General features: G+C 40.1%; 1 protein-coding gene across 1 annotated transcript; it reads left to right on the top strand.

The window, feature by feature from the left end:
- LOC101853871 (probable aminopeptidase NPEPL1) lies at positions 1–27,222 on the top strand. Its single transcript, XM_005103464.3, has 13 exons — positions 1–145; positions 10,961–11,106; positions 12,037–12,219; positions 13,434–13,535; positions 13,755–13,910; positions 15,090–15,171; positions 15,670–15,812; positions 18,082–18,159; positions 18,753–18,908; positions 19,584–19,665; positions 20,535–20,698; positions 21,911–22,021; positions 23,303–27,222. Exons 2-13 carry the CDS (start codon positions 10,963–10,965, stop codon positions 23,465–23,467), a joined length of 1,566 nt encoding a protein of 521 aa, XP_005103521.1. The 5' UTR covers positions 1–145; positions 10,961–10,962; the 3' UTR covers positions 23,468–27,222.
- The last annotated feature ends 389 nt before the right edge of the window (positions 27,223–27,611 follow it).

Below are 27,611 nucleotides of genomic sequence, written 5' to 3'. Positions count from 1 at the left end.
TTTATCCGATCCGATCGTTGAAGCCCAGCGACAGAAAGAGGCGTCCGTCAACCGAACAGGCTAACATATTACAAATTGCGGTTCTTGTATGAGTGCAGCTTCTCATTAAAGTTTCCTACCTGCTGCTACAACGCTGCCAACTAAGGTTTGATAGTCTTATGCATCATACTTTCTCTCTGATTTGCTTCCATTGTCAAAATAGAAAGCAATGTCAATGTCAGCAGGGAGAGTGAGAGGGGAAGGACTTCCGTAACGAGCGACCACCCCATCAAACACAATAAAGAAGAGGCCTAACCCTAACCCAAACCCTAATCCTACCCCTACCCCTAGCCCTCAATCCTGCTCTGTCTCATAGTGGTCGCTCGTTACGGAAGTCCTCCCCTGCGGGAGGGGGAGGGGGGGGGGGCGGGTTTATGTCGCCTGATAACTGATAAAAAAGCCTATTTCGCACCTTGCCTTCATTCCGGTCCCTTGTGAGTCCGGCCCCTGGCTCAGCGCACACGCGCCCATCATCTCTGTTCAGTTTGTTTTCAGTAAAGAGAGCACACATATATCATCATATAGGCCTATGTAGCAAGGCAGCAAGGCCACCTCTATTCTCACCCCGGGTGAGAATAGTGCAGGCAGGCGAGTCTTTTGGCTATTCTCACCCGGTGCGCGTTCACCGTTATACTCCTAGAGTAGGCCCGCATCACCGCGCTACTGTTTTAGTGCGCAACCCCCGGTCTCTTGCTTTGTTTTGGATAAGAACAGCGAAAACGAGGTCATTTTCTGTGAGCATGCGCAGAATGCAGCTTATTTCACTTTCGTTTTGGAGGTTCCTGTCAACACACGTGATTCTACGGTGTCGGAAAGTTTTGCCCCTTCATATTAATGGTTTTCGTAACCGGTATCGGTCAATTTACTAAGCGCTTGAGTAGTCGATTATTTAGCACATCTAGCTAATCTAGCTCTAATGTATCGTAGAATGTATACTAGAATCGATAAATACTATCGCAGGCTGCTTCTTAATGCCCAGGAACATGCCAGATAGGGTTGCGCACTGAAGCAGACCAAATTTGTGCAGTCCGTTTCAGTGCGCAATATCGGCTTTTTTGCTATTTGGCATTGATAGTGTGGCTTCTAGGCCCTTTGTTTGTTTTACTTATTAAGTTATTTCTTTATGACCTGCATTGTGCACTGAAACAGACTGTTTTCCTTCCATTTGGATGCATTATATTGCCATTGGAAGATGATAAGTTAATGTATTCATGTCAAAATTAATTAATATGGAAATATAATCTCCAAAATTTTCAATTTCTTCTTTTCATGTCTTTTTCTTCATCTTTTTTGCCCTTTTCCTTAAAGAATACTAGTCTAGGTATAGTCTAATTCTTGTTTTCTTCTTTCACTTCCTTGTGTCCACAGCACCTTTCTTTTTCAATTTCTTCTTTTCACGTCTTTTTCTTCTTCTTTTTTGTCCTTTTCCTTCTAAAATACTAGTCTAGGTATAGTCTTATTCTTGTTTTCTTCTTTCCCCTTCTTGTGTCCACAGCACCTTTCTTTTTATCCATTATCAAAACACATACACAAGGTGTAAGGAAATCTCCTGTCAGGGGACGCACAGCTCCCAAAAAGAACACGCCTAATTGACCTTGGCCTTCCGTTATGGTCAGTACAGGAACTTCTTGCAAGGAAAAGAAGACAAAGCAAGGATAGAGAAAGATGAAAAGTGTCAGAAAAGAGCTAGATCTAGATCTAGAGCTGTAAACATGGTACTACTGCGCACCCAACAAGACGATATGTTGCACCAAACCAGAAACCTTGCGCACCAAACCAGACACACGTTACCAGACAAACACCACCACAACATCTAAAAATTTTAAACTGCTGTTACAGTAATGCGCTGCACCGTAGAGAGGAAGTTTTTCTAACTTCTGGTGAAAAAATCATGAAGATCGACCTGTAACTTCCAGAGATATCCACAAAAGATCGCTTACTGTATATCGCACCACAGGATGTACTCTAGATCTAGGCCAACCAATTTTGCGTTCACCCTAAAACACAGAATTCTGTGCTGTGAACAAACGTTCCATTACTTCTGTTACCCTACTAAATTTACTAAAAGCGTACAATTTTGTCTGTGGGCAGTGGAGAGAAAGAGAGAGAGAGAGGAGTAGCGCGAGAACTTCCGGGCAAAACAAAATGGCGACCCGCGTAGTTCGGCTCGATTCGAAAAGTTAAATAGCCGTAGCATCTTTGTAGACGACCAAATTAATTTACTTTTGTGTTTTAACATCATTTTTTAACTTTGTTTTGGTCAATTTGATCGTCCACACCGATAGACAGTATTCAGAAAGAGATAGAGAGAGAGAAGAGGGGAGGAGTAGATCTTGCGAGAACTTCCGGGCAAAACAAAAGGGCGACCCCCGTAGTTCGGCTCGATTCGAAAAGTGAAATAGCCATAGCATCTTTGTAGTCGATAAAATTAGCTTACTTTTGTGCTATAACGTAATCTTTTCTTCTTTGCCTTTATCTAGCAATGCCAATCGCCCGCTGCGCCTTCGGCCAGAAATCGGCCTCCGCGTGAGGGGTATTTTTTGGGCCGCTCGGAATCAGAAGTGACTCTCTTCTAAGTTTAGTTACGGGAAAACTCCTGGACGAAAATAAATGAAACTCGGCAACCAACCAGAGGAAAGGTTAAACTAACGACATGCCAGCGTACAATCCCGAACGATTACTAGAACCGGAGATATTGCCGTGTTTGTGCGAATTTCCTCTGCGGTTCGAAAACTAAGCGGAGTTGCGGGTTGATCGCCGACCACACAAGCGCCCCACATGTCTTCTTTATTTCTGTAAAATTTCAGATCTCTGCCTTTAGTAGATTTTCCGTACCAACTTAAAATTACCACCCATCCATTGATAAAACCCTAGATCTAGAAACTTGATCGCGCATTCCAAACGCGACGTGCCGGCACGCAAGAGGCGCGTGATCGCTAGGCGGCATGTGATTGGCTGCCTATAACCAAATGGGTCACCGATGACTACATCGCGGGTTATCCCGATAGCGCTTTACTGAGTTTTAGAAGGGGTGATCGCGTCGCGGTAAAAACGATGTCACGCAATTCAACAAATTTCATGCAAATATCAGTCTTTCAGATCCAAAGTAATAAAGACATCGAAAAAGTGATAGCAGAACTAGATTCGGCACTAAAAATCACATGGGGATGCCAAGTTTCATTAATATGCTCCAATTCATTACTGACTTATGAACAGTTTTTCCTCAAAATACATCAAAACATGTCCCACATTTTGGCGATTTTTTCCTATATGAAGGTCCTCCAACATTTTGCAAACAAAAATCCCAATAACTTTTATTTATCAATGGATTTTTAAAATTGAAGAACCATAGTTCTTAGAATTTACTCTATTTTCATTTAAGTCCATTTTAAAGCAATTTGGATGAAAATTTAATTTTTCATTGTCATTGCTACTTTATCCATTTGATCATCCACATCGATAGAAAGTATTCCGAAATTAGGAAAAACAGGTCTTGTTTAACACCGGGTGAGAATAGCCTACGGTGGCAAGTCTCACCCGGGGTGAGAGGTCGATCGTATTTCTATTCTCACCTCGGGTGAGAATAGCCACTTCCATCATGTAGCAATGCCAATCGCCCGCTGCACCTTGGGCCGGAAATCGGCCTCCGCGCGAGGAGTAATTTTTGAGCCACTCAGAATCAGAAGTGACTCTCTTCTAAGTATAGTTACAGGAAAACTCCTGGACGAAAATAAATGAAACTCGGCAACCAACCAGAGGACATGCCAGCGTACAATCCCGTACGATTACCCAAACGTCATCACTAAGCACAAAAGCAAAATCTCTATAACCTCAGAAATGACCCATCTTTCGAAGTTTGTTCACACATCACACTGTTGTTCCAGGAATCCTATGTAAACACCGCAATTTCACTAAAATATTCAATAGGGTAGCCTGAAAACACGCAAAACAGCCATGTACATCACATTCAAAGCCTGATTCTTGTGCGTCACCGGACGCTGACAGCAATGACTACTTTCGTTTTTCTCTTTCCGCTGTTGCTTCCGCTGTTTTCTGGGGAAGCGGGTATGGGGAAGTCACTCGAGAAAACAATTATATCTGGGCACTGTTGATGATCAGTTCAAAACAAAAGTGGGCTAAAATTCGACTTCCGGTACGTCGCAAAGTGACGACGATCGCGGCGAATGTTAAACAGCCGACCGAAATCGTAGATCTAGGAACCCGATGTTCCTTTCGCACTTCACAGCTTTTGAAGTATTGAATAAACAAGGAAAAGCAAAAAGATTTAACCAGCTGTGGTTACTCTACTGAATGAATAATAACGGTGTTTTCTGAAACACCTAGTCCATGACGACACGACGGACGCATAAGTGATCCAAATTATTTGTTTATTTGCAGACAAGAAATAAACCGATTTCTTGAGCAAGTGAACCTTTTTGGATGACAAATAGCATAGGATCAAAGCACAGGTTTTTTAAAAAACATCAAAATATGCTAATACTAAATTTTGGACATTCATGGAGGTTTGCATTGGTGTGCGCAAAATGACAGTCCAGGAATCACTAAAAAACTAACATTTTTGGCACAAAATTTACAAACTCAAGATTGTAAAGCTGACACGAGGTCTGAAGCTGCTAATGCAGGTTCTAATCATATTTGACATGTGTATAAGTTTTGGTGGAATAAATACTAATGCATCACATTTTATGCACACTAATGTGAGATGTACGTGTTTTTCCCCACGTTTTGGCAATGGCTCTATTATATATTTTTAAAATTGAAAACTTCCATCTTGCTTGTCATTTTTTAAATCATCCCTTTGAAGCAGAGGAATTTCTAAAGAAAAATTACTGTAAATTTTTACTTTCACTCCCACACACATATCAAATTATGGGTTAAAACAGGGGAACATGCCCCCCTGTAACCCCCAGATTTTATTTTTTTTTAGCCCAGGAGGGCAGGCCCCCCTGAAACCCCCCGTTGTAGATCTTGTGTAATATAGCTCGATTAACAAAAATCAAATATTTTGAAAATTATTAATTTGTGAGGGAAATGAAGTTGATGTTATAGTGTTCAGCGCCTCAATATTTAGTTCAAAATGGACATGCGGTAGCTGAGTAAGACGGGAAGGAAAGTAAAAGAACACCAAATCTAGTCTAGATCTAGATCTATAGTTATGCAAGGACGAAATCTCAAAGAGTTGAACGCAGCTGATACCTACACAATTGTAGATCTAGGTCTAGATCCGGCCTGATTTTAAAAACATTAAAGACTCAGGGTGGGGGTGAGAATAGCGGGTCCTGAGCTATTCTCACCTCTAATATTGGTGGCCATTAAAAAGTGCCTGGCTGTTTGTATAGTCCCAGCGAATACACCAGTCATTTCGTCATACCGGTGCAGTCAAGATGTCACAATCATCTTGTCACACCCCAAGTCCTTTAAGGTTGAAGGGAGACGGTCATTTCGTAGCACACAATAAAGTTTTTAGGTATAACTGTTGATGAAAGGTGTCATTGGCAAGATCATATTAGTGCTGTTAACCCTATCCCAGAGATGTCAACCTGTACGATTTTATGTATTTTAGTAAGAACGAAAATACGCAAATACGACTTTTCATGAAAAAATATGCATCCTGGAATGCGAAAAATACGAGATTCAGCTTGGGCGAGTAATCTTAATTATCTCAAGTCCCATCTTTTGTAAAAATAGTCTCAGTATCGCGGAACTGGAATATTTGAAAACAAAGTCCAGGTCAGTAAGTTCAATTTTGCCGGTAGGGATTGTGATATTATTCGTTCAGCTTTTCCCGGTCCGAGAGTACGTTTCACTTTCACGCGGACAGGTGGCAGGCGGAAGTGTATGTGACACCGAGGTTCGATCGGGAAAATCAAGATCTACTTTCGCTTTCGTTACCTCAGAGAAGTTTGCCAGCAGTAGGCCTAGTCTGATAACACAACATTTGTGACATGCTGGTTGTGCAGTATAGATCTAAACGCTGTGTCGCCGTGCAAATAAAATTTAATCAATACTCAGACTCGTATCTGTGCTGTCACTTCTGGAATAAAAAGAGAAGAAAATACAAGCGTTGTCCAATTTTTAGATTGTCTGGCTCGCCATCGTGACCGGTCAGTGACCCTGCATGCATTCGCATCATAAAAATGGCCTCGCATAAAAATACGGCATCGTGTGAGCAAAGACCATCTTTGGTGGGAGTGACGACGTGGCGAAGTATAGGACTACAGAATAGGGGAGAGGGTTATTGATTTTTTTTTTATAAAGATACACTGGGAGGCTGGGGGGGGGGGGGTAGGGGTGAAGGCAACACCAGAGGACAAGAACTTGGAAGCAATTTCAATATTTATTAGAGCTTCTGCAACGCGCGCGTTGGTGCAGGCCGTGTGCGGAATCAGGACCCTTCATACTTGTTGTTGTTCGCGTTTCATTGGATGGGTGATAGTAAATTATACCTACAGTGTATGTTGTAGCTTTCTGTTCAAGACTGGCAGATTTTCAATGTCACTACATCTTGCTCTCCCACAGTTGTTACAACTCGTCACACTGTGTGGGTCTACTTTAGCCATTCAAGTTATTGCTCTTCTCTGAGTTTGAGCAATAATTTTAGTCTGTCAGTACATAACATGAATCATGACACTCAGAGTGGTTCTTGATAGTTGAAGTTCTTGTTCTAGGCCCTTCCGAATGCTCAAAGCAGGATTAATTTTTTATACAATAAATTAATGAGAGGAAAATATTATAATAGATTGAAATACTTAAGTCAAACAAGACCCCAATACGACACTGAACACTAACAAGTTGTTGACTGGATACATGAATATTGTACGCGTGTGTGCTCCCTTCTTCGAGCTGGTGAGCTAGTTATTTTTTTTTCAGGAAATATTGCTGGACACCCTGAACATTTTACTAGTTGGTCGGTCGGTCGTGGGGAATACACATTTTCCCCTGAAAATACAATTTTCTTATTTCCTAATACTCATTTCAGTTTTCTGTGGTTGGCATCTCTGCTATCCGTACGTCGTGTTTTACTATCGTATCCATACGACGTGGGGAACTGTGTGCCACCACTTTCCAAAGGGGACATTTACTCATTAATCCGATCCGTACGCTTTGCTTAGCAGTTTGGCAAAATAATTTTTTTAGATATACTGAAAGTTTCAAAGAGATCTTCATACTAGAAGTATTCTTAGAAGAAAAAAATACAACCCCGGGGGTACAAAATGACCCCAGGGCGTACAGATATAATGGTTAAACATAAATTAACTAATTGAAATGTACAGTACTGCAATTTTGCTAAAAGATATATTATAGATCCTTAATTTCACACAAAGCCTCTTTACCAGACAGTTTTTGCCTTTTTAAACTATTGCTCAACTATGGAACATTTGGGACGAAGATTTAATTTACCTTAATAATTTATATGACTTCAAAAAAGCTTTAGGCTGATCCTCCAAAACCCTACAAGCATATCAATTTTGGAGAGATATATAAGCAAAGTCATTTCGTCACACATAATTGGGATGTGACAAGAGACCGAGTGACGAAATGACCGGTTACCGTCCCAGCAGACCATTAGAAATAATAGTAAACTTGGTCAAATATTTGGGAAATGCGTACTGTGGATTAGAAGGAAAACTCCTAGATACTTTCAAGCATGCATTTTATGGAAACATAATGGAAGTGATGACTCAGATGATGAGCCACCTCACTATCAATCCGTGGTCCATGCTAGTGCTAGTATCTTGTTTCTTACCAATTTACAATGAGATGGCCATGCCATGATAATTAGGCAGGTAGAAAAAAAAATATGTGAGAGAAGCAGGCAATTTTCTAGATCTGCACTTTCTGTTCACGTTTGCTAGATTTGGATTAAGATTAGGGAAGGGTTTGATTAAGTTCACCGTTGTCACCTAACTCCTAACCCTACCCCTAATATTTTTTTAATATATATGAGCAATTGCCAAAACGTGAGACTCTCTTAAGACTCAGTGGTGCAAAAAAAATTTTCTTACCAATTTGACTCTCTTTTCTGTCAGTCACAGATTGACATTTAGTGCTCATATTCCTAGAGTATCAGAGCAAGGAGACGTACGGTTTTGGAGATATGGGTCTATTGGTTTGGCAACTACTGTATTTCTTGTATGTAACAGTGATGACAAAAACAGATAAGCAGCAAGGCAAATTATGGACTTTAAATTCCATTTGTTTAGTAAACAAAGATTTCGTACACTATGAACTCCATTCATAATGGTAATATGAATGACAAGCTTTGTAAAAACGAGGCAGTGCACAGAACATGTCATCATTGTTATGTACAAGAAAGGATACACATTGAACATTATCATTAACAACACATCACATAGTGAAAGGCTGTACAAATACAGTTATCAAAGCCTCAGTACCAGAAAAACACATGTGTAAAACAATTTTTAAACTAATATGAGGCAAAAGCACAAAATCAATTGAGCTGACCTGTACATAACAGTGATGACAAACATGACTTGTACATAACAATGATGACACAATGTACAGGAAAAGACAAAAGTCTTGCCTCCATAGAGAAAAACGCACTTTAAGAATAAAAAAACCCAGGAGAGGTTTCTTTTGCTTTGAAACAGATACCAGGTCATATCAAAGACAGTAGACAATCACAATTACGTTGCTAATTATGACAAAGAGTACTCGTACATAACAGTGATGACAAAACATACTGGGAAAAGGTAAAATCATGCCTACAAAGAACAAATTTGCACTATGAGATACACAGATCAATAAAGGCGTATTTTGTTTCTAAATGAATCTTGCATGTGTATGAAATATATTTTGAAAACTTATTGATATTAGCAATTATGAAAAATATTACTTGTACATAACAATGATGACACAATGTATTGGAAAAAGGCATATCATGCCAACAAAGAGCAAATGTGTACTTTTGAGTTAGACAGATAAACAAGGACATGTTTGTCTATTTGTTTGAGTAAAAAGAGCACACATGACTTTAAAAATGTTTGCTCTTAGGACAATGTAATTTCTAGTACGTCGGTCAGTCTTGTACGGCTGCATGACGACACCCCAAACGTCATCACTAAGCACAAAAGCTAAATCTATAACCACAGAAATGATCCATCTCTCGAAGTTTGTTCACCCATCACACTCTTGTTCCAGGAATCCAATGTAAACACCACAAGTTCACTAAAATATTCAACAGAGTAGCCTAAAAACACGCAAAACAGTCCAGTACGTCACATTCAAGGCAAGATTCTTGTGCGTAACCGGAGGGTGACGGCAATGACTACTTTAGTTTTTCTCTTTACCCTGTTGCTCCCGCTGTTCTGGGGAAGAGGGTAAGGGGAAGTCACTCAAGAAAACAATTATATCCGGGCACTGTTGATGATCCGTTCAAAACAAAAGTAGGCTAAAATTCGGACTTCCGGTGCGTCGCAAATTGACACCATTAACGGCGAATGTTAAACAGCCGACCGAAATCGTAGATCTAGGAACCCGATGTTCCTTTCGCGCATCGCGGCTTTTGAATTATTGAATAAACGATGAAAAGCAAAAAGATTTAACCAGCTGTGGTGATTCTACTGAAAAATAATGGTGTTTTCTGAAACACCTAGTCCATGACGACACCACTGACGCACAAGTGATCCGAATTATTCGTTTATTTGCAAACAAATAAACCGATTTCTTGAGCAAGTGAACCTTTCTCGATCACAAATAGCATAGAATCAAAGCACAGGTTTAAAAAAAACACCCAAAAATACTAAATTTTTGACATTCTTGGAAGTTTGCATTGGTGGGCTCAAAATGACACTCCAGGAATCACTAAAAAACGAACATTTTTGGCACAAAATTTACAAACTCAAGATTATAAAGCTGACATAGGGTCTGAAACTGCTAATGCAGGTTCTACATCCTATATTTGACATGTGTATAAGTTTTGGAGGAATAAATACTAATGCATCACATTTTATGCACACTATTGTGAGATGTGTGTGTTTTTCCCCACGTTTTGGCAATGGCTCATATACGTACACCTCAATCTTTAAAGCAGCATGCATATTTGTTTGATCGATACACTGAAGGGCTCCAGGGACAAAATAGCTGTGGGATTGGAACCTCATGGAGGGCCTTTATATGCATGAACTATGGACAGTAGGGTTACAACCGAGCTGACCAGCAAACCCCAAGACAAGTAAACTAGCAATGGAAACCGGATGTTAAGTATCAAATAAAGTTTTCCTGAGCAGGCCTGCTTTTCTTTGACTGCTAGTGACTAAAGTGTCTTTTATGCTAAGCTTAGAGAACATGGCTCTTTTTACTTTTAGTATTTTTTACCTTTAAATAGTTATAGTAGAGTAAGAGATTTGATCAAGGCTAACCTGGAGAACTGTGAATTGTCCAAAGGCCTTAGATAATAGTCTACAGTCAAACACCTACTCCAACAGCCACCTATAATATTATAATACAATCATGCAGCACAACTGGCCACATCCCATTTTAGTAGTCTTGTGGTAACGCTGCTGGACTTTTAATCGTGAGGGTGTAGGGGTTAGAGATGTCATAGAGAGACACTTTACTCTAATTTTTCTCACTTCACCCTGGTAAGTATTGGTACTGGCTGAAGAATTCGTCAGTAACTTTTGTGTTTTAGCGCCTATAAATGGCAGCTTTCATCGTATGCTTCCGTGGGAGTTAAGATTGTTTTAGAATGCTGTCAGGTCTGCTGGGGTAATAGTTTAGATTATAAAGTGCATGCATAGAACTTACTGTTGAGTGAAAATTTGCTCAATACATCCTTCTTTTCTTTGTGTTTAACTTTCTAAGTAATGCCTCTAATATGCAGCTTTTATTGACCAAATTTTGTTGCAGAACTACAAATTTTTTTGGTATGTTTCAGGCATGGCTGCTCTTGAGTTTTCTGCCTCGCTAAAGCCAGCAGACCCTTATGACAATGCTGTGCTGATCATTGGCCAGCTGAAACATCTGGGAAAGTTGAGGTATGAGGATGTTCAATGCAAGTTTGGAGGCAGAGTTGATGCTGAGGTAAGTCCTTTCACTTTAATAGCAGTACACATAATGGATGTACCTTTTCTTGTGGTTTAGATCTCGTGTCTTTGCTCCGCATTTACATTTTTTTTTTTTGTTCGAGATGATGTTGTTAAGCATTAAGTATGTTGATTGCAGATGTGCCGATTTTCTTGATAAATCTAGAAATCCAGACCAGATTTCTGACATTGTCCGCATTTTGCCTGACTTATTGATACATGATGAATTAGACCAATGTGAACTGTAAATTTTGAGTTCCCCCATGCATGTTTCTTCGAGAGCCACAAAGTTTAGATCTGAGCAAAGGAATGAATGGCAACGATATCTGTTGCAGGTCTTGCTCTTGATGATGATGAAGAAGAGAAAGTTAAGACTGTTGACCTTTTTCTTTTTTCATTTCAGCAAGTTTTATTATTTAGGACTTTCTGAATCTATGGTATGTGCTTGGGTTAAGATTCCAAGGTTGGGCTATGGGTTGCTAAATTTGGAATTTTTTAACAAAGATTAATCCTGTGAATTGATTTGCCACATTTTGGTGGCTACTATTGAGCAATATGACAATGAAATATTTGTTTCATTTTCATAACGTAAACTTCTTTCTCTCGGATCTAAATTCTATGTCGTTGTAGAAACACCAACATTTATAGCAACAAAAATTTTATTTCATATTTTGAGGGGGGGGGGGGGGGTTTGTGGGGGATTTTTTCCTTCTTTTTTTGTTTTTTGTTTTGTTTTGTGAATGCAAACATTCACTCTCAGCTCAGTCCAATGTTATGTCCTTGGGAAAGGCACTTTACACAAATTTCCTATTTTGCTTGGTCCTTTCGGGGATGAATGTTAAACGTAAATGTCCCACATCTTAAATAACCTAACCGTGTTGATAGACATTAAACCTATACCATATCACCATTTTTATTTTTTTTTCAGACTTTCAGCATCTGCATCAACAGTCTGCACCCATCCCCCACGGACCAGTGCTCGCTGTGGCTCAACAGCGCCACCGTGGCTGCTCTGCCCCTCAAGTGCAGCCGGCACAACACACCGTCGCGATGCCATGCCCTAACTCGTCTGGTCAAGAGCTGTCTAGCTGGTGGTCAAGAGTATATTGTGGTGAGGCTGGCCGGAGTGTATGAAAATATTAGTAAGAAGAAGAAGAATGAATGATAATAATACATGACATCCATGTTGTGCAATCCCATAATTTACAATGCTCAATGGAGGAGACCTGAATGTCAAAGTCAGGGGAGGGGGCTCTATTGGCCTAGAGGTTAAGGTGTTGGCCTCTCATTCAAAGGTCCCGGGTTTAAATCCGGGTAGCAACTGAAAAATCTTCTCTAAAATTGTCTCCTTTCACCTCCTTTCCTGCTCTCTAGCAATGTTCTGTCATCTGCTTTTGTCTCCTCTTTCTGCCCCTACCCCCCTCACCTCCTTTGCCTCCTCTTCTGGGATCCTGACTCTTTCTGCTGCTACTCCATCCTTCTTACTGCTGTCTTTCAGCCACACCCCTGATCTTCTGGTAGGAAAGGTCTACACCTAGCCTTCTCGGACAAGGGCAAAAAATCTCGGAGGGCCGGTGTGCAAGTTGCTCACGTTAAAGATTGCTTGGTGGTCTAAAATCGATAAGAGTAGGCTTTGGCCGCCACCCGGGCAAAATTCAAAATTTCCTAAGAACTGGAAAAGTTAAATGTGTACCGCACGCTCATTTGACCTTATGCAGTTGCGAGCACCGTAAAATACTTGCCAAAAAAAAAAGTCAGGGGACCCAAAAATATTTTAAGTGTTGTTTTTTTTTTATGGAGATAAGAACTGTAGATATGACTACAGTGACAGGGCCTGATGTGTTTAATTAATGTGCACCCTAAAGCAAAAACAACATTTTTAAATAGCATAGGTTTTATAAAAAGACATGAAATGGCTTCTTTTTATAAAATGGAATAGAGTGAAATTATAATAACCAAAACTTTTTGTCTAGTCTCTGTAAAGTAAGCTTCTTAGACTTGGTTTGTGAGTGGTTGTCAGGTGCTCTAGTGTGGTTTTGCTCCATCTTTCCAGTCAAATGTCCATCCATTGTCCTTATCTTTCCTCCGTCTCATCTTTGTATGTTACTCTCTAGTAAAACCTCTAATCTTTGGCACTTTTATTACCTTATTTTGTTACAGTGCTGTCTGATTTTTTACTAAAAGTAAAACCAACACCCCCCCCCCACCCCCCCCCACCCCCACACACACATTAATAACTACTGTTTTCTACATGTCCACATGCATAGATTATCCGTGTAATTCTTATGTTATTTTCATCACAAACATATTTTTTATATTGTACAGATTGTGTGTGAACGCGAGAACGTGTACGCCTCTGGACTTGCTGTAGCGAGAGCCCTTCCTCTGTTCACTGCAAAGTCTGGGTCCCACAGCCTTTCCAGGAAAGTGAGTGCTAGTGGTCTTCTTGCTTTTTGTCTTTCTTTAACATGTGTCAGAAGCTTATGATTTAAACAATTTAGTTTTAGCACAATGTATTGTTTATGTGTTGCTGCTATATTTGTAAAGCAGGTATTTTTAAATTTGGATTAAGCACACTATTAGTGTTATATATATCATTATATTATCATTATTTATATATTATTATTATTATTATTTATTTGACAGGTGACAGTGGAGTTTCTAGTGCTGGATGAAGAGCGCAGGATTTTCCTCACAGACGAGGAGCTGGAGTGTATGTCTGTGGCAGCCACGAGCCTGAGGTTGGCAGCCAGCATTGTGGACACTCCGTGCAGCGACATGAGTGTGGACAACTTTCTGCAGGTCGGTGTCTTGGGGAGATTTTGTACAGCATTTCAGTGCTGCCTGATTAGATTGTTGAAGTGTTTCTACTGTCAAATACTATCTCTCACTGGATGCAGTATTTCAGATGCTTTATCATGTCATCACTGCACTAGCAGAATTGCATAGAGTTGTACCAAAATGCAACTAGCCTTTTATTTTGTTTGGAAAATCCAAAACAAAAATGCGCTGGCAGTCAGAAAAGAAACGTACGTGGCAAGTTTTACCATTTCAGTAGAACACGGCTACAGCTGGACTTTTGGTTGCAGAAGAAAAATCCCGCTGTTGGCGAATTCCCGATATAGGAATGCAAAGGGGAAATAACCTGAAATTTTTTAACAATCCACATGATTACCTCCCTTCTACATCAATAAAATTTGCGCTTTAGTCTTCCTTTTATTGTCGACTTCGTTGATTATCTCGGCCTTTAATTCAAGTGAGAAGCATTTCCTTTTGTCTTTCTTAGAAGCATCAACAATCAAAATTCAATGAATCAGGAATCACACACTACACGCTCTCCTCTTCTTTTATTTTTGGCCTAGCCTTGTGCTATTGCCTCTCATACTGAGCATTTAAGCAACGGCACATCACTTTTGGAGAGGCTCAAGTAATGCGTTTCTCCGCACCATCTCTGTGGCGCCTGCCCCATCTCACTAATCACTGTACTGGCCAATCATAATGTGCACCGCAGACTGCCTGTTTGGAGCCCACCTACAGCCCCCCACCCCCAAAACCCTTCCCCCCAGCTAGAACTCGCTCGATCTCTCCCGCTGTATCTGACTTTGGGTCTTTCCTTGCCCCACTAAACCTGAGCACAGATAATTTGTGTTAACATAGAAAAAAAAACAGGGATCCCAGTAAGGTCCCACTGTAGCAGGTGCCGCTACAGTCATGTTCTACTGTATTAGATGATAACTGGGTAGTTAAACAGTTGTTTTTTTTACCACCATTTATCTCAAAAGTAGCAAAAATGAGCTCTGCCATTTTGCTAGGGCAGCAACTATGTATCCTTATTCTGAGTTGATGTATATATAGCATTGCTCATTTTGAGTATATTGTTCCAACACAAATAGTAGTTATTCTTTTCTTTTCAGTGTCTAAATACAATTTGGATTTTCTTTGTCATCTTTCAACTGGTCCCAAACTTTCTGTTCTCTGCAGGAGATTCGAGAAGTTGGCAAAGAGCTAGGAATAACTCCGAAAATAATTTCTGGAGAAGACTTAATTCATCAAGGATTTGGAGGTATGTTTTAGCCTAATTCATATATATTTACAGGGCTGCCCATTGTAGCAAATTTGGGTAAATCGCTATTATTATTATTTTTTTAGTTTACGAAAATACCATGGTAGCGATTTAAAGTAATGTGTAGTTCAGTTATCCCAACCCACCCTGAGATTCCTGGTGTGACCTATTTGTGTTGTAAGTGTGGCAAAACTTTAACTAAAACTGAAATTTCCTTTTTAGCCCTTTGCTGTTGTCACCAGTCTGTACAGGGGGCCAATCCGTATGATGTACCAAGTACACAGGCTATAAAGGAAGAAGTAGATCATGCAAAATATGGATTGAGGGAGTCCAGGAAACCCCCAGAAATTATAATATTCCAATTGAAAGAGCTGCAGGGCTAGCCTACCATAGAAAACTGCATCTCCCCTCGACGCTTAAAGGCAACAGAGGATGAAAAAGTTTTAAGTAAACTGTTATCGCTGATGTAAAATTAAACAATCTAACCCCCACCTGCAGGAATCTACGGTGTCGGGAAGGCTGCGGCGGTCCCCCCGGCCCTGGCTGTCCTCAGTCACATCGTGCCCGACTCGACGGAGTCCATCGCCTGGGTGGGCAAAGGCATCGTCTTCGACACTGGCGGCCTCTCTATCAAGACAAAGGTAAAAATAATACCAGTCTGTGCTGGGGGCCATTCGATGAAAAGTTACACAGAGCACTTTCCGAGATGGTATTCTTTATACTTTATACTAATTTAAAGTATATTCAGTACTTTCTTAGTGGAAATGTGCTATGCAAATGTATTTTTTAAATTATGACCAACCAACGTACTGAAAAAATTTTAACCAGTGATAGAGCCATTCTTTACTCTTTTTTTTTGTGAATGCAACCTTCTTCTTACATTTAAAAAAAATGAAGAATGGCTCTTACCATTTGCAGAAATTTTGCTGATACATCTATCATCCTTATTTCTCCTCCTTATTTTCTTTATATCTTCAGGGTTCCCGCGGCCTCCTTGAATTCAAGGAGTCCTTGAAAACTCCTTGAATTTGCATTCAAGGAAAAATCTCCTTGAAAACTCCTTGAATTTGAGGAACCTCCTTGAAAACTCCTTGAATTTTGCGAGATCGGACAGACGGGTGACTGCCAGGCCCCGGGGGGGCCCCCCGGGGAATTGGAAAAAAGAAAATCGCCGAGGCCAGGGAATGCCCGGCAAATTTGAAGAAATCCCTGTAAATTGCCCCGAGAAAGACCAGCGAAAATATATACATTTTTCTAATACTTGAAAACCGAATCGGATAACGTCCTTGAGTTCATTTTTGCCAGTCGCGATTGTGATATTTGACTTTTCCCGGCCTGAGAGTACGTTACACGCGGACAGGCGGTTATAGCAGCAAGCGGAAGGGTATGAGTGATGGGCCCCTCTCCGAAGCTCGATCGAGAAAATCAAGATCTACTTTCGCTTTCGTTACCACCCAGAAATCTGCCGGTAGTAGTCTGATAATAGTGATAACGTAACATTTGTAACATGCAGGTTGTGCATTGCAAACGTTGTGACACTGAAAATAAATCATTTGTCCTGCGCTATCGCTTGTGGAAAAAGAGATCGAAAGAAAAAGAAAGTTATACAAGCGTCTTGTCGGGCCCGCCATCATGACTGGTCAATGAACCTGTTCGTTCGCATCACATCGTGAGTATCGGCGTGAGGTCACCAAAGTTCATTCAAGTCTGAGAGCTACGAAGTATAGTACTCGGGAATGAGGGGGATTATTGATTATTTTTTTAAGACGCACGCGGGGGAGGGGGGATGGGGTTGAAAGCAACACCGGATTACAATAACTGAACTTGGAAGCAGATTTTACTTTTCTGAATTTTGACTACTACTAGATCTAGAGCTCTCTGCAAAGCGCGCGTTGATGCAGGGTTTGTATGGAATTGGGATCCGTCATGCTCATACTCAAAACTTGTAAGCCATGTTTTATTTTAAACTAAAGGGTTCCCGTTTCATTTTGTGGGTGATAGTAAATTACATCATGTATTGTATATTCTATATTTTAGCTTTCTGTGCAAGATTCACAGATTTTCAGTGTCACTGCCTGTTCTTGCCCCCCCCCCACACACAATTCTCACATCTCTCACACTGAATAGGTCTACTTGAGCCATTCAAGTTATTACTCTACTTTGAGTTTGTCTTTTACGTTTATTATGTATACCTTGACACCCAAACTGGTTCTTGACAGTCGATATTCTGGCTCTAGGCCTTTTCTCAGGCTCAAAACAAGATTACTTTTTATACATATATATACATAGTGCGAGTATGATGAGAGGGAAAAATTTTTTTAAGTAAAGAACAGACTGAAATACCTTAGTCACGCAATACCCCCGTTCTACACTGACATGTTTTTGACTGGATATGATGTTACCTGCATGTGCACGCCTGTGTGTATATTATATAGAATATATAAATAGAGCATGCACTGTCATTGTTATGTAACATGCCCCTGGAAAAATGGATGAGCCCCCCTGGAAAATTGAGAAGCCGGGGTGGTAGTCACCCTGGAACAGAGTTTTTGTAGGAAAATCGAAACTATGATTTCTTTCGGATAAGTTTAGGCCTATCCGAAATAGGCTTTCGTCATGAATTTCTTGACCAAATCTCCTTGAATTTTTAAAATTTCTCCTTGAAACCTCCTTGAAATCTCCTTGAATTTGGTGGGAAGTTCATGGCAGGAACCCTGTATCTTGCTCTGTAATAACACTTTTTATTTTTGGCACTCTGACATGTTTGTGTTGCAAGTGCCATGAAACTCTAACTAAACTAAACTGAAACAAGACCTGTCTAAGACAACCACTTTGTTCTTGCCAACGAGCAGTTATCTCTGACAGTATCGACTATTATGTTGAGTGTAGTGGCCTTGACTGTCTCCACAGACCGGCATGTGCGGCATGAAGCGAGACTGTGGCGGGGCTGCTGCTGTGCTGGGAGCCTTCAAGACTGCTGTCAAGATGGTCAGTGCACATGTGTATTTATGAAGGGTTTTATGGTAAATTGGTCTATTTTTTATGTAGTCATTAAGCTGTTTCGATGTGCATAGCCCAACATTTTAAATATATCCTTTTTTTTGGCAGCTTCTTAAGGACATTTGAACAGATTATCGATGATGTTTTTAGTGTAATTGGCAAAGACTGAGATTCTTAAGGAAATACTTTAACGCCTAATTTTAAAATATTTTTCCAGCTCATGTGTAAAGATTTGTTTCCCCTAGAAATAATTTTAAAAGTGTGTGAACAGTTTTTATGTCACTACAGATAAATTATATCTAAAGTGTTGTCATTTTACTTGACCTCTTTTTCTTGTCTCATGTAAACGCAACTTTTCCAGGCTCTGTGCCTTGTTCCTTTATGTCCTACGCAGACAGTGTGTGGTTATATCCTTCTTTCGTGAAACACCCATCATCATAATCTCTCCTCTTTTTTGTATTTTGTTCTTTTGTGACACCTTTTACTTTCGGCACTTATATGATTATTTTGCAAGTGCTGTAAAACTTTCATTAAGACTTTACTCAAACTGATTTGCGTTTATTGTTTTCCCTTGAATGCAGGGGTTCTCGGAGACTCTACACGCAGTTTTCTGCCTGGCCGACAACGCCGTAGGCCCCCTGTCCCAGCGGCCGGACGACATCGTCCACATGTACTCAGGACGAACCGTGGAGATCAACAACACCGACGCCGAGGGACGACTCGTCTTGGCAGATGGCGTGAGTAGATTGGTAGATTTGGATAGCAGGCTTACTGACTGTCTCAAATTTCCCAGGACTGTCCCAAATTCATTAATCAAGAATTTAAAGGGACATTACATACACTTCACCAAAACCATTCCACTTGATGGAATTTTGTTCGTTGTAGCGTAATCTGATGTTATAGCGTTGGGTGTCCCTGGTTGGGTTTTGAAACAGTTGGCAAACCTTAGATTCACATCAGAAGCTTGAAAACCCATTAAATGATACAGTAATTCAAGGGGAAAGTAAACTTAAGGTTTTCTTCCTCATTCTTTCTTTTAGTGCCACTGCACAATTTGTTCAGTAACATGATATTCCTTGTGTTCTTGTCTTTTCTCTAACATTTTGTTTTTCGTGGCCCCACCCATTGCTGTCTTTCTCTCTTTTAGGAATGGGAAATAATCATATATCGAGCCACTGTGCAGAAATGTTAGGACCATGTTTCAAAAACTAAAATGTAATATTTATGTACTATACCAATTGCATTTTGCTGATGGTTGGAGGGCATCACTGTTAGGTCCTACTTACTTACTTTCCCCTTGCTATTTTTGTCTGTTTGTCTGTCACTTTTTCCCAGCACTAAATGACCATTATTGTGTCGATATGCTTCTCTTCACTCAAACAAACAAACAAACAAACCATTTTTATGCGCAGGTGGCTTATGCTGTAAAGGATCTACGTTGTGACATCATAGTGGACATTGCTACACTGACCGGGGCTCAGGGCGTTGCCACAGGTGAGAACGTTGTCTCCTGTAGTCTCGTAGTAAACACCAGGAAATTGTGGGTCTGAGCTGAAGGTTTAAGTAGGTTTTGTCTTATAGCCCTGAGGTTGTCAAATCTGGGAACTTTTCTATTGTCCTGTATGAACTGCTGCTGAGACTTAAGTTGTCAATAAAAGTGGGTTCACAAACAAGAACAGTTATTATCAGTGTCATACAATTTTTTATATAGTTGCCCCTGTCACCTGTCCCTGGCAGTGGGTGGTTAGCAGGTGCTCTGATGTGGTTTTGCTCCTTCTATCTTGTCAAACATCGGTCGTCTGTAACTCTCTTTCTTTTGTTTGTATGTTACTCTATATCTCTAATCTTTGGTACTAATGTGATCTATTTGGGATGCAAGTGCCATAAAATTCTTACTAAAACTTTGAAATGTCCTTGGCAAAACAACTCAACTGCAAAGAGAGTTTGCTTTGATGGTTTGCAATGATGTGGTTGTGAAATTGTTTATAGAATATGGGTGTTGCTCTATAAAAAATGGGTGTCAACTGTATGTATATTTGATTGTATCATGTCATGTAAGAATATATATATGGAATGAATGCTTTTCATAATAAATGCCACGGTTACCCAAGTTTTCCCTCAGAGAGAGACAAAAATACTGACAGGTGTTGTCTAAATTTTTCTTTAGAAATATGGAATATTTCTTTATGGCCTGGACTGTGGGTGTGGGACCATTCTTAGCGCTGAAGCTTCAAAACGACTTTCATTATTTATGCCTAGAAGGGCTATAAATCTTTACATTGTTTTAGAAAATTAAAGGAATCGAGGATCTCAAATGACTGAACAGTGGTCTTTTCCTCCATTCTTCAAAATCAAACCTTCAGGCAAGTACCATGCCGGCATTGTGTGCAATGACGAGAAGCTGGAGGAGACATGTGTGAAAGTAGGTCAAGCCTGCGGCGACCTGGTGCACCCTATGCCTTTCACGCCCGAGCTACACTCCTCCGAGTTCTCGAGCGCTGTGGCGGACATGAAGAACTCTGTCGCAGTAAGTTGGCACTTAATACTCTTGTTTTGAATTTGTGTGCTTTTGTGTTGATATAGATTGTAAAGCGCATAGAGCTTGCATTTGAGTGTGAATTTGTGCTACCCAAATACTGTTTATTTTTATTATTAATATCATTTTGGTGCTCTTTAGGCTCTTCTTTAGTGGAATCCACCTAAATAAAAAGCTGGGCCCCCTTTCGGTGAAAGGAATGATCGGTGCATTAACATCAACTGAAAGTCATTGGCCTACTATATTTACACTCTACTGGAATGGAATGATAAATTTTGAGAGATACAAAAAATTAAAAGTTCTAGATCTAGATCTATACTCTCAAAACAAAGTGCGCCTCTTAAAATATCCCTTACACTCTGGATTTTCTAAAATTACAGAGACAGAAGCGTCGGCCTACAAAAACTATCGGCGAAATAAAGAAATTTAAATTTTTGCAGCAAAACTGTCTCATAACTGAAAAAACGAAGGGCGTCATGATCTGGAGAATATTTTTAAGAATCTTTAGGCGAAAACCGCTTGTCGATCGATGCAGCCATTAAAAAGCCTTTTGAATAGCAAAATTTGGCCACCACAAATAGATAATAGAAGTGTTAACCCTCCAAGTGTCAATGACATTATATTAACTGTTGGTTTCATTCTGTGCTGTGGTGTCGTGTCAATTTGGTCAGCTGTAATTTTAGCTGCTTTTTCAATTCGTATGTCCCGTTTTTTGTACTACTAAATATTTCACGAACACTTTTACAAATAACCTTTACTTCCTGTTGACTTTCTAATCTACTTATAGCTTTATGGCCTTTACTTGTTTGGTTTACCTGTTCTCAAGTATTTTCCAGGATACATTATGATTTCACAGGGAAACTAAAAGAAATGGAATACCCGATTAAAAAATATTTGTTTTGCTTCTCTTCAAGCAACCACTCTAAATCGAAAACTCAGCTGAACAGAAGGAAATCTTACAGTCCCACAGGTGTAGGTTAAAGTATGTGGTTTATCCTGCAGATGGACTCAACATAATGATGTGAACATTATCTCTGCTCCTTCTTTTACTTTCATGTTGCTCTTCAGAAAACGTCTTCGGCTCATATATGATCTATTTGTATTGCGAGTACCATAAAACTCTAACTAAAACTTGTTTTAAATCTAAAAAACTCTGAGATAAAGACAGGTGCTATTGTGAAGTGTTCTCTCTCTGTGCCACAGGACCGCAGCAATGCCCAGGTGTCGTGCGCCGGCCTCTTCATCATGTCGCACCTGGGCCCCGACTTCCAGGGAATCTGGTTACACATTGACATGGCCATCCCCGCCGCTACTGTAAGTTGTCACTCAGGTCTTTCTCTACCTTTTTGTGCGTCTGTTCCATTTTAAAGATGGAAAGTGGGTGGTTGGTGGATGCTCTGGTGTGGTTTGCTCCTTCTTTCCTATCAAACATCTATCGTCCTTGTCTCCCCTGTTTCTGTTTTGTGTTTGTTGCTCTCTTGTATCGCCTCTAATTTTCAACACTTTTGTGACCTTATTGTGTTGCAAATGTCATAAAACTCTAACTAAAAAAAAAAATTTTTTAAAGGTGGAATTGGGGGGGGGAGGGGGGGTTGTCGTGGAGTAGATAGATAGATAGATAGATAGATAGAGAAGCTGAGAGGGGGGGGGGGGGATAGTAGAATGTACAGAAATAATACTGGTAGAAGCCATCATCCTACAGAATCAAAGTTTCTTGTAAACTCCCTGAAGTGGGGTGTTGGCAGGGTGCTCTGGTGTGGTGTGCTCCTTTCCTATGAATAATCTGTCGTCCTTGTCTTTCTTCCCTCTTTTCTTTGTGTGGCACTCTCTTGTGACACCTCTTATCTTCGGCTCTCATATGACCTGTTTCTGTTTCAAGTGCTGTAAAACTTTTACTTAAACTAAATGAATGATAAACCTAGTTGAATAGTACATTACAGAAATATACTGAGTGATAGAAGCCATCAATGTACAGTATCAAATATTCTTTCAAATTCATACAGAAAAAATAGGATAGTTCTTTATTGTAAGTTGCTTTTCTTTCATTTGAAGAAGAGGGGGGGGGGGGGTATTTCTTTCTGCGATAACTGGAAGAGAGCTGAAAGTGTATATAAGTGGGTGGTTGGCGGGTGCTCTGGTGTGGTTTGCTTCTTCTTTCCTATCAAACGTCTATCGTCCTGATCTCTCCTCCTTCTATTTTGTGTTTGTTCCTCTCTTGTAACACCTCTAATCTTCGGCACTTATATGACCTTATTGTGTTGCAAGTGCCGTAAAACTCTTTACTAAAACTAAAAGTGTATATAAGTTTAATTATCTTCAGGGATGCTGCATTTCCTGATATTTTCAGAGTCTAAGAAGTCTTGAGTGTTCATAACTGAATGTTTCTTGTTTAACAGTTTAAGTGGTTGGCGGGTGCTCTGATATGGTTTTCTCCTTCTGCCCTATCAAACATCTATCATCCTAATCTCCCAACTCCCTTTTCACTGCTCTACTCTTTCGCACTTATATGACCTAATTGTGTTGTAAAAGTGCTGTAAAACCCTTATGAAAACTCGACAAGAAACAAATATTACCTTTCTTTCCCCTGTATTTCAGGGTGAGCGAGCCACTGGCTATGGAGTGGCGCTTTTGACCTCGCTGTTTGGCAACCGTTCTGGCAACCCGCTCCTGCGGCTGGTGGGTCCAAAGGGGCCAGTCAACAACGGCACCGCCATGGAACAGGATAGCAACGAGGGCACCAAACGTATCAAGCTCGTCTGAGGTGCAATGTTGTATGTCTTGTCCGTCACAGGCGGCCTGCAGTGAGCGGTGTGTGTTTTGTCCGGCTGCTCCCCTCCACCCCACCCCTCATGTGTGCTAGTGACCAAAGGGCCCTCGTGGCCTCTGTGTGTTGCTGTTACAACTGTCTGGTCAGTTCTGTGTACCACCTGTCTGGACAATTTGGCATGATACTGGCCGTTTGCTGGCCATTTCTGTGATGTCTTCATTTTGCGGCTATGCCTTAGTGTCAACGAATAGATGCTTAAATGTTTTTCATTGATGATTTTTCTTCTTCTCTATTCTTATGTACTTTTTGCATTTTGATAACTGTTTATTTGTGTGACTGTAACTGTTTATACACACCAGGCGTTTGCTAAAGTTCAAAGTCTGCCCCGTTTCCTCTTGCTTTTTCAAGAGCAATGTGCAAAGCTGAAGGACTTGGGTATCGACTTTTTTCTGACTCCCTGGAGAATTGTTTGCATTGCTCATCAGGATCAAATATCACCCCAAGTTTGAGAGCCACCACCGTGAACTAAGATTTGTGGAAACTTTGACCCCCTGAGTTAAAAATAATATACGGTCGACTCTGGTTGTGTTGAACTAGCTTGAGTTGATCTTTGGTTAAGTTGATCTTTATCTCGGGTCCCACCTCCTCTTCCTCTATACAGATCCCAACGGTTTAGTAGGAACTTGAGATGAGTTGATTTTTTTTCCACTCCCCCAAGGACATCAACTCATCCATAGTTAACTGTTGAAAGGTTCAGGGGGCACGTTTTCTTGGGTTGTTGTATTTTTTTTGTTACTGCTTATCCAGTGCTTGTGGGTGTGTCAGATACACACATTGTGTGGCTTTGTTTACTTATGCTGGCTGCAAATGCAACAGCTTCTGTTTGTTCCTAGACTTAGAATATATTATTTCATGTGAGTTGTGTCACTGCTAATTCTGTTTAGTGACTATGCACCAATGCAAAAAAAGACTGGAAGTATTTTTTCCAGTGCTCTGCTAGTCGTTTTTGAAAGAGGAAGAATAAGTTTTTCTCAAGTTTGCACAGTCTTTTCTCTTTATAGCTTGCGTTCACTGCCTTTTCAGATCTCTTGTTTTCTTATTATTTGTTTCTTACTATGATAGTATTAACAAAAACTTTATCTGACGGACAGTAGTTCCTTTCTGCTAGATGTTCTGTCCACTTACCACTGGTTCATTGACAACAAAAATCTACAAGAACAGCTCAGGATACGAGGTCAGAAACACCTAGACTTCTTCTGTGCTCTTGTATGCTTTGAAGTGTTTGCTCAAAGAATTCTTTGAGGTAAATTTGCTTTCATACGTCTTCTCTACCGGCGTCTGTAGTGTGACAGTTTGGCGTTTCGCTGTTTCTTGCAGGAGACCCGATTTCGATTCACAAGTGGGGAGAAATTTTATTAAGTATTTCGGTCTTTCTGCTGTTTCCCTCTCAGCCTGGGTTGGCAGGGTGTCATTGTGGGTGTAAAAGCAGCTACATTTAGAGTTGTTGTTAGCAATCCAGCTACATTTAGAGAAAAATGTATTCTCCTGAACCTCTGAGTTTACCGTCAATCTGAATGACTCTCCACTTTCACAAGAGTCACTGATATTGTAAGCATTGATAATAATATTTTATTTTTGTTCTATTTGTTGGATAATTATTGGATTCCTCAGCGTTTGGCTTCAAGATTGTAAGTCAGTTTACAAACTATTTGTATGAGACTGAAGCCTTTTAAAAAAGTTTAAGCACAGCATTAGATCAGCTGCTCAGTGTAAGAGTTTGTCGAACGTGTTTTTTTTCAAAATGCGTAGGGCAGTCTTACACTAGTCAGTCGACATGTATGGTGATGATGTTCTTTCAGGGAAATGGGAAAATAATGTGATGGGAATTTATTTATTTTTTGTCAACTGAAGCTTTACATGTTATTAGATTCTACTTTTTTTTTCAGGAATTTTCTCAAGAGATTTCTCTATTCAATATTTGTGTTTGTGTGCAAGAGTCCCTTTGGGCAGTATGTTACCGATAGGTCTTGTATTTGATAATGAAAGTTGTTGAATATTTTGTCATAACATTGTTTCTCGTTTTTCTGGGAATATGAAAATGACCTCTTGATGAAATCTGTTTTTTGCCAGAACCTAAGGATAGAGTAATTTTTAAAAATATTTTTAATGAAGACTTTGATTGAAAGTGAGTTTCAACCTCCTACAACTCGGGTGAACAGAAAACGTGAGCAAAGGCATCTTGTATGGCCCTATTATTTTTTAATTTTCAATGTGATGAGGACTCATAAAGTGAGTTTCAGCGTACAACTGTAAACAGACAACTCTGGTGAAGACATGTGGTGTGGCGCGACAGGAACTGGTGATGTGTTCACCTGTGTGCAGTGCTGCCACATGTCATCTAGTGAGAAGAGAGATCAAGCCCATTTACAAGTCAGTCAGTCAAATATTAGGAAAAACAGACCTTTTGATTCTTTCCTGCTTTGCATAGAAATACATGTAAATGTTTGTATTTGGTCCAGTGGACTGAAAGGTTACTTGTTCGTATATTCTGTCACTTAAACTATTCATTTCATTAGAAAATTAGTTCTAAATGGACATTTCTCTCCTATTTTGTCATGATTTCAAGAATTTAAAAAATCAAAAATTTTTAATTTCTAGCTCTTATGTATTTCAAATTGTATCATTTGAAGTTTTTCTCTTTTTTATTTGTAACCTTTCTACGCAGTTGAATTTTTTGTCTTGTGTATATAGTGTTTTGTACCAGAGCGCGCAGAGCTTTTTATCATGGCTTGGACCATGTAGCTGTGATGACAAATGAACAATTACCGCTTGAATTTTCTCATTTGCCTCTATGAAACAGTTAGTTCCGTTCCATGACCTACACGCAAGCGACCCGAGTTCGATTCTGGAGTGGGAAGAAGTATAATTGAGTTTCTGTCTGATCGGATGTGTTGTATCCCTCTCAACCCATGGTGACCCAGACAGGCAGGGTCGGTAACCTGTCCCCTAAATGATCTAAATTGTGAGGATTGGGGACATGAAAAAAAACAGTGATTAAAGAAAAAAAACAACAACAACAATATTTGTCTTGTGTGTTCAGTGTTTTTTAGCACGATGCAAAGGTTTGATCTTGTGTGGCTGTAATGGCTCATAAACAGTTACTACAGGAGTGTTGTCATTGACCTGTAGGAAACATCGAGTCCTCTACCCCTTCCTTGACCTACATAGGGGAAGCAAGGTATAAGTAGGGACAAATTCAGGAGATTAGTATGTCTCGAGACAGCAATAAGAACATGTGGTACTCTATGTGTGGTTCCGGTTAGTACATCATTTATGTATACGTGGTTCCGGTTAGTACATCATGTAGGTTTGTTTGTGTGGTTCCAGGCGGTACATCATGTATGTTTGTGGCGAACCTCAAAGTAGAAAATGGGAACATTTTTCATCATTCAACATCGTTAGCTTTGGATGCTCTATTATGTTTTGCTCACACTGACAATGACACGATTTCACAAGTAAATGTTTTCTCACTGATATTGGCATATGTACACTTTGTTGCATATTTTTGTATTAACTAATGTCTTGTATTAGTGGTTTATGTTCTGGGATGGAAGAGTCGCACTGCTCACTTTAATGTGCACCCAGCGGAGAAAGATTGGGCGTCAAAGTCGAAGTGTGTACTGGGCAGGCGACCTTCCTGAGAATAAACAGGCTCACCAATAAAAAAAAAACTACATGTATCTTGACACTGGTGTGTTTCTCTTCGTTGTGTTCCTTGTTGTACATTGTGTTGTCTTGTTTTTCGTGTGCCGTACCATCAGCATCTGTGGTTTAGCTGTTAAGCGCTTTGCTGTTGCATGCAGGAGATCCACTTTTGATTTCCGAGAGGGAAAATTTTTATGGAGTATCTCTAGAATGTTTTATTCCTCTCAGCCCGAGTTGGCCCATCATACATATATGGGGTTGGATACCCACCTCCTATTGATTTAGTTTGTTTCCATCATCATCATCATGGCCTTTCTCGCCCTGTGCCAGGGTATAGGCCACGGACAAACACCTTCCGCCTTTCTCTATCCTAGGCAAGCCACTTGATGTTATTCCATGTCTTCCCTCTTTTCTGTACATCAATTTCTGTGA

Source organism: Aplysia californica, unplaced genomic scaffold, assembly GCF_000002075.1.
Source record: "Aplysia californica isolate F4 #8 unplaced genomic scaffold, AplCal3.0 scaffold00373, whole genome shotgun sequence".
Classification (NCBI taxonomy): Eukaryota; Metazoa; Mollusca; class Gastropoda; order Aplysiida; family Aplysiidae; genus Aplysia; species Aplysia californica.
Note: the sequence above shows the minus strand (reverse complement) of the source record. Positions and strands in the feature narration are given on the sequence as shown.